The following is a 6948-nucleotide window of genomic DNA, read 5'->3' as shown; positions in this document are numbered from 1 at the left end:
CCAATAGACGGTTTCATGGAACGTTTACAGTCAAAACAAAAACAAGGCATGAACATTCTATGGCCCTAACTTAATTTCCGGTACACTTCCGCAAACAATACACTGCATCGGATCAACACAGCTACACAAGCGCGGTATTTCATTTGAGAGTGGCACAGAAAATGAAAAATAAATGTTGTTTTCCATTTTTATGACAGCAATCACCCATAGGGGGCACTACGCGTCCATTTTTGGGGTAGATGTAAAAACTTCACGATCGTATTAATCATATTAATTTAGCCTCACATAGCCTCAATGTAAAGGAAAGCATGGCACTTTGGCAACATTGGTCGGGTAATGGTGTGCCTAAAAAACACGGCAGCACATAATTATGTAGAACTACAGTTTGTGTTTGTTGTAGGAATTAGGGACTTAGTTGGGCTTGCATCTGCCTACACTGTTACAGGTTAATTTAGTTTAAATGTATTCGCAACGATTCCTTCAAGTTCTGAAAAGCAGCTGTTACTACTAAACTTCTTGGGACAAGGACGACGAAATACCCAGACTGTCATTTGCTGAAGAAAAGGATAAACGTCCGGATTGTATTTATTTTGGACAATTCAGCAGACGTCTTTGATGTCGAGGTTAATAGCAATGCTAACACAGGATATGACTGACTGATTAGCACTGGCTTGGCTGCTACGTCAAAATGTGGATTACATCGACAAAATTACGAGATGTGCCGGGGTCATGAAAAGTTTAAGGTAAGGCAAGTTTAATACAGTAGTCAGGGACGTCTGCACGGTTGAACATGGTTTTCTTTTTTGTTGTGCTGTGTATGCTTTGAGTCAAGTTGCTGGCTTGAACTCACATGTTGTCATTAGCTGGTTGTGACTCGTCAAATATTGAATGTCCGTGACCAAATGGTTACCTGATTTTAGGTAAAATAGCCTACTCTGGTATTTGGTGGTGAGGTTTCGTCTGTCTGTTTATCTGTTGCTGCCACTGATACACAGGTGGTCCTTTCAGATTGAATCAAAAGGCAGCCTCACACAGGCACGAATGCACGACAGTAACATCCTGGTGCGCGCTCGAAAGAGAAAATACTGCTAAGTATGAATGCTATCTTCAAGCGCTTACAAAGTATTTTCACGAAAACGTACACAATGGAAACACAGTCTCGTAATGTCGCCACACCCCAAGGTTTCTAGCCTACTGTAGGCTAGGTTTGTTATGGTCTGTCCAGGAAAGTGAAATAACGTCCCCGTTTAAAAAAAAAATAATGCACAAATTCATATTAGCCCATTGAAATAAACACATATCATAAATGGTTCACGCTCGCACGACAATGTGTCCCGTTTTTTTTTTAAACCACGAAATGTGGCAACCCTAGGTCTGCTTTGGTAAGATGTGCAGACTGGGCATCATGTAGGCCTACACATTAATTATCCGCGTCACGTTTGTCAGCGGATTGGTACCAGAAGTGAAGTTGCACCCTACCGCAGAACAAAAAATTTAAAAGGCATTTTTTTCACCAATATTAAAACCGTATGTAATTATATTGGTAGTGCCGACAGATTGCAGCCTACCAAAACATTAGCAGACCGGAAGTTTACTTCGGGCCATATCATGTCACCAAGCAACAAGCAAACGTTCCATGAAACCGTCTATACAGTAAGTGGCAGTGGCCTACTGGGTAGGGTGTTGGTCTGTCAGAGGGTTGCAGGTTAGAATCCCACCCTTACCTCTCCCTACCCACCCATTGCTGAAAGGCACCTGAAGCATCTCCATACATGCACGCGCCAGCACACACACACACACACACACACACACACACACACACACACACACACACACACACACACACACACACACACACACACACACACACACACACACACACACACAGAGCTCTATCTCTTTCCCTCGTGTTTCTGTGTGTGCATACGACATCTCTGTATGTGCGTGTGTGTGCAGAAGCCGCAATCATACTAATAGCATTGTCTCTCCGGAATTGCAGTCTTAATAATAATAATAATAATAATAATAATAATAATACTATTGATTTATTTTCTTCCAGATATAATTTTTTTTGCGATTTTATGTGTTAATAGAGTATGGCTTGATTGAAAAAAGCTGGTACTCATGATCCTATTCATAAACTCAAAGTTATCACATAGGCTTTATTCAGCCATATTTGCGTATAGGTATACTAGGTATCTTTGTGCTTCAGGGATGTTCTGAACAAACCAAGTTGAATGATATCCCAGGCTTTATTTACAATAGCTTGTAACAAAAAATATGTTTCATTGCAACTTTGGGGGCATTTCCACCCTGAATTTTGCTGACCATGGGCTAAAAATGTGTTTATTACATAGTGTGCCTTTAATCTGGTGACCAAATACTTAGCTCACCAGTTTCTCCTCTTAATGCTGAATCAATACATACCTCATATGTCATATTTGGTTAAACTAATAAAAACTTATAGCAGTTTATACATTTTAGAGCGCCCCCAGCAGGCCATTTTGTTATCTGTGTGTTTGACACTCGAACTCAAATTGTTCTATAGACCCTAAACTTCAACTTGGAAGTGAAAACCAAACTTTAACACCAATTTGAAATGACTGAGAAAAATTGCACATGCCTACGAGCCCACTAATAAAGACGACGTACTGGATGAGCGAAATAGACACTAAATATGGTCAGGGGTTGCAAGAAAAAGGAGGGTGGACATTTCACTTGACACTTGTACTTGTAAACATTACTCATACCAAGTTGACAGATTTCACTCAAATATGCCACCAATGTCTTTGCAAAAACAAATTTTCAGCATTAACAGTTGAAGTCTCTGGAAATTACATTTAGCAAGTTTTTAAAAATAATTAAAAACACAGGGGTTTGTAAAGATTATTATAAAAAACGGATTTCAAAAAAGTTGTGACACTTGGTACAGGTATTTTGTGAATAAATTAATTTGTTAATAAGATAGAGCAATTGTGCAGGGCAACACATAAAGCCAAGTAGAATTATTGCTGACAATACAGTACATATGTGCTCATTGTGCTTTACCCTTGCAAAATATCCCAATAAAGTTGGGTAGGGCAGATAAAATGCTTTTAAAGTTGGATAATACCAAAGACAAGAAATCTTATGAGGGTACCTTATAAGTTAATAATTTATGAAGGCGGAAACAGTAGTTTCTTTCATGGATGCACAATTGCCCTTTCACTGTTGCCCTGCTGCAGGGGCGATTTTAGCTTTTTATCTTTAGGGGGGCCTGGCCCCTGGTGCTGACAGTGATACCTGACAGAGGTATCTGACAGAGCAAGCGTTTTATTTCTATTTCAGATTTGAGATTTTGTTTTCAAAAGGCTTTCAATTTCAAATAACAGTTCACTCAATGAGGGACCACCCACAAGTCATGACATTACATTTTCCCCCACGAAATCTAACTTACATTATCTACATAGGTAAATCCTTGTGATTGGTAGCCTACTGTGTGTGAGATATGCACCCTAATGGTTGTCATAGTTCTTATGTGATTGAGAGGAAAGAAAAAGAGGGAGGAAAATATTACAATGAAGTATAGGAAGTATTATACAGACTACAAAGGTAGATAGCCTACAAAGCAAGATGAAAATGAAGCTTTTTTTGTCAAAACATAATAGCCTACCGTTAGGGCAGCTCTACAGGTAGGCCTAGAGTAATTTGAACAGGAAACTTGTTCCGTCATTTGGCAGCGTATTGGCTAAATGCCATTTCACATTGTCTGGATTCTACCCTTGGCACAACAAGTAGAGAAGACACTGAAGAACTAGGGCCTATTACTGTAGCACATCTGCAATATATTTAGGGCTAGGCTATTGAGTGACTTAAAAATAATTAGAAGAGTTTTCCCTCTCATGTGCGCTCCTTGCACCGCAAATGACAGTTCCAATCGGTAGGTCAACAGATAAATATTCATCGAGAGTTTTCCTTGAAGCTCATTTCACTAAAAATAGCCTAAACTCGCCCCTGCCCTGTTGTATAACTGTATTTGGTTACACCTTTCTTGATGCGTTCCAGCGCAAAACATTCATAGCAGCTGTCCAACTATAAGTATTCAAACATCTTTTCATGGGGGTGAAATATTAACAGAAGGTGCAGAGGGTACAGTCAGAGAGAGTAGATAAGAGAGAGGTTCCGTTGGCCCATTGTTTCCGGGTTCTACAATTGCAAGGGGGGGGAATCCCCCTTTAGGCAGACCTAAGGACTGTTCTATTCAATGCAAGGAGTATTATGACACGCCCCTTTAGGCAGACCGGAACCTGGTCATGTTAGGTGCCCATAGCAACCTATTACATTGGCATATCTCTATATAAAGAATCTCCAGTACAGTAGTCACAGAAGTAGTCGCAGAAGCTCGCTGTATCCACGCCTGCCATCATGATCATCTTACCATTGATAATCTTCGTTCTCCAAGCAGAAATGCCCGTTTGGGCAAAAGTTGTGGATAGTTTTTCTGAGTGCCGTGAGTTCTTTTATAAGGATACTGAACCTCAGGGCATGGATCAGAATGCCATGAAGATTTGCCAACAATTTGAATTTGGTGGCAGTTTCTACGCTTCACTATACTCAACATTCCACAGGATTCCTTTGTATAGTGCCTTCACGTATGACAACACCTGCACACACTCCGGAGGAGAAAGAAGCAGCCAGTGGAAGATTGAGCCCCAGGTACAGTGAGTCATTCTGTTTTTTAGTGGAAATATTATCATGCATCTGTATAACATCATGAGGAGAAAAAATAATTGTGTCCAACATGCTGCTGAAGGTACTGTAAAGTAATACCAGTTTAATGTCAAATGTGATTTTTCGTACACTGTGTAGGACATGGTCAAAAATGGTACTGCAACTATGCTGCTCATTGAAACTGGGGTGCCTATTGCCAATTTTGATATTTTCATGAAAGTCAACTTAGTAATAAGCTAATATTGGTATGGCCCAAGTACAGTCATTTTTGCAGCTAAAGATGGCTATTTCTGGAAATGCAAAATGGCGGACCATGGAGAAGATACCCTTTTTCATGTATGAAAAGTGCAATTTTTCCAGTCAAAATGAATACTTAGAATTTGATGGTGGTGGTAAGTGTTCATGAAAAAGGTAGTTAGTGCATTAGTAGCATTAGTGAATGGGTAGCATGCATTCTGGGGAAAAAAAACAACTAAACATCTTACACAGTGTACCTTTAAAATAGATGGACACTTAGAAAGATGTCCACTTGTCACCATGTTTATTCATTTATCTTTATTTAATTCAGCTTTCTGGGATGTCATCAGACAAAATGGAACTAGAGGCTGGGTATAACAGAGACACATTAAAAGATAAACAAGCTGTGAATGAAGACTACGGCTACACAGGCTATGACAGAGGGCACCTCAACCCCAACAGCTTCCAGTGTGAGGATGGCCGCGACGCTACATTCACCCTGACCAACAGTGCCCCCATGGACGCCTGCTTCAACCAAGTGCACTGGAAACACTGGGAGGAAGCCGTTAAATTAATCCTAAAGAAGGAAGATTCTCCGGGAACTGCCTACATAGTCACAGGAACTGTACCATCTAAACATTATCGTATACCAAGACAAGGTGAATTTGACCCCCCCAATTCAAGGGACTTCTACAGAGTAACCGTCCCAACGCATATCTGGTCCGCTGTTTGTTTTACGAGTGATGTGGATGATGAGAAGTCTTTTTCATTTGGTTATATAGGGTTAAACCAGCCAGACAGCAAAATACATGTTAAGACTGTACCACAACTAAACCATGAATTGTCACAGCTGTACCATTCTAATGTGCAAGTGTTTGTTGATGACTGTTACTCTAGTAAGCCCAAGTCAGAAAAAGTTATTCAAAGTCTGTATCGCCGCATCCAGCTACCTATAAGTGACAAGCTGACCATGTCTGAGGAGACTCTTAACCTGTTTCACACAGCTGTGACCCTGTTTGATGATAAACAAACAGCAGTGAAAAGGCCTAGATTAACATCTGCGACAATAGAAGGGGTTTTCAGCAGTGCCGAGGCTTGGTTTGAGAGCACAGAGACCATGAAGTATGTATCTATGTCAACATGTGTCCAGTCCCAGCCATATACAGGACCTGTTAGCAGTCACACAGAGCTTAAAAATCGAGAACTCCCTGATGGTTCCCAGGAGCTGGTCTGCAGCCTCATTCCAGAAGTGGAAGAGGGCTGCACCAGCTCTTGCCTGTACAAGGAGGAGGTTCTAGGCTACCGATGCTACTTACATTCATCTGAATTGTCATGTTCCCCTCAGTACTCCATAATAACAGTCAGTGGAACCAAGTGTAGAAGTGACCACACCTGTGGAACTCACGGCTACCGGTACTACTGGTGCTACACTGACTCCTCATGGGACTATTGCAGTCCCCCATTACCCATTGGCAAAGGAGTCGGAACTAAAAAAGGAAACGGGAAACACTGCCGCTCCAACCACAACTGTGGCTGGTATGGTGCAAAGTACACCTGGTGCTACACTGATTACAATAACCACTGGGACCATTGCTGTAGCGTGGATGATCGCTTCTCTGCTCTCAATGGCAGGACCTGTAAGTCTGACCATCCGTGTGATTACTATGGTGAAAATTACCTTTGGTGCTGGACCAAAGATGACACCTGGGACTACTGCTGCACCCAGTGACCTAACTAACTAGTCACCACCATGCAGGCCAAACTCTTTAAAATTTTAATGAGTGATTATTCATGTCTCATTACAGATATTGTATTACTCTGAAATTGCATAACTCAGACACAGGTATTGTGCACTAAACAAGCTGATGGGGAAAGATATAGAAGGGTTTGAGCCGAGATTCCAGTCTCTCTGGTTTGAGTAGCCTGGCTATTGCCAGCCTAAATCACTAGTGAGATTCAGTGTGGGAACTATCTTTTCATTTTCATCTTTTCATCCCATTC

General features: G+C 41.1%; 1 protein-coding gene across 1 annotated transcript; it reads left to right on the top strand.

The window, feature by feature from the left end:
- Positions 1 to 4446: 4446 nt before the first annotated feature.
- On the top strand, positions 4447 to 6676 carry LOC134444584 (uncharacterized). Its single transcript, XM_063193846.1, has 2 exons — positions 4447 to 4695; positions 5279 to 6676. Exons 1-2 carry the CDS (start codon positions 4447 to 4449, stop codon positions 6674 to 6676), a joined length of 1647 nt encoding a protein of 548 aa, XP_063049916.1.
- Positions 6677 to 6948: the final 272 nt, after the last annotated feature.

This window comes from Engraulis encrasicolus, unplaced genomic scaffold, assembly GCF_034702125.1.
Source record: "Engraulis encrasicolus isolate BLACKSEA-1 unplaced genomic scaffold, IST_EnEncr_1.0 scaffold_606_np1212, whole genome shotgun sequence".
In the NCBI taxonomy this organism is placed as follows: Eukaryota; Metazoa; Chordata; class Actinopteri; order Clupeiformes; family Engraulidae; genus Engraulis; species Engraulis encrasicolus.
This window is presented reverse-complemented; position numbering and strand designations above follow the sequence as displayed.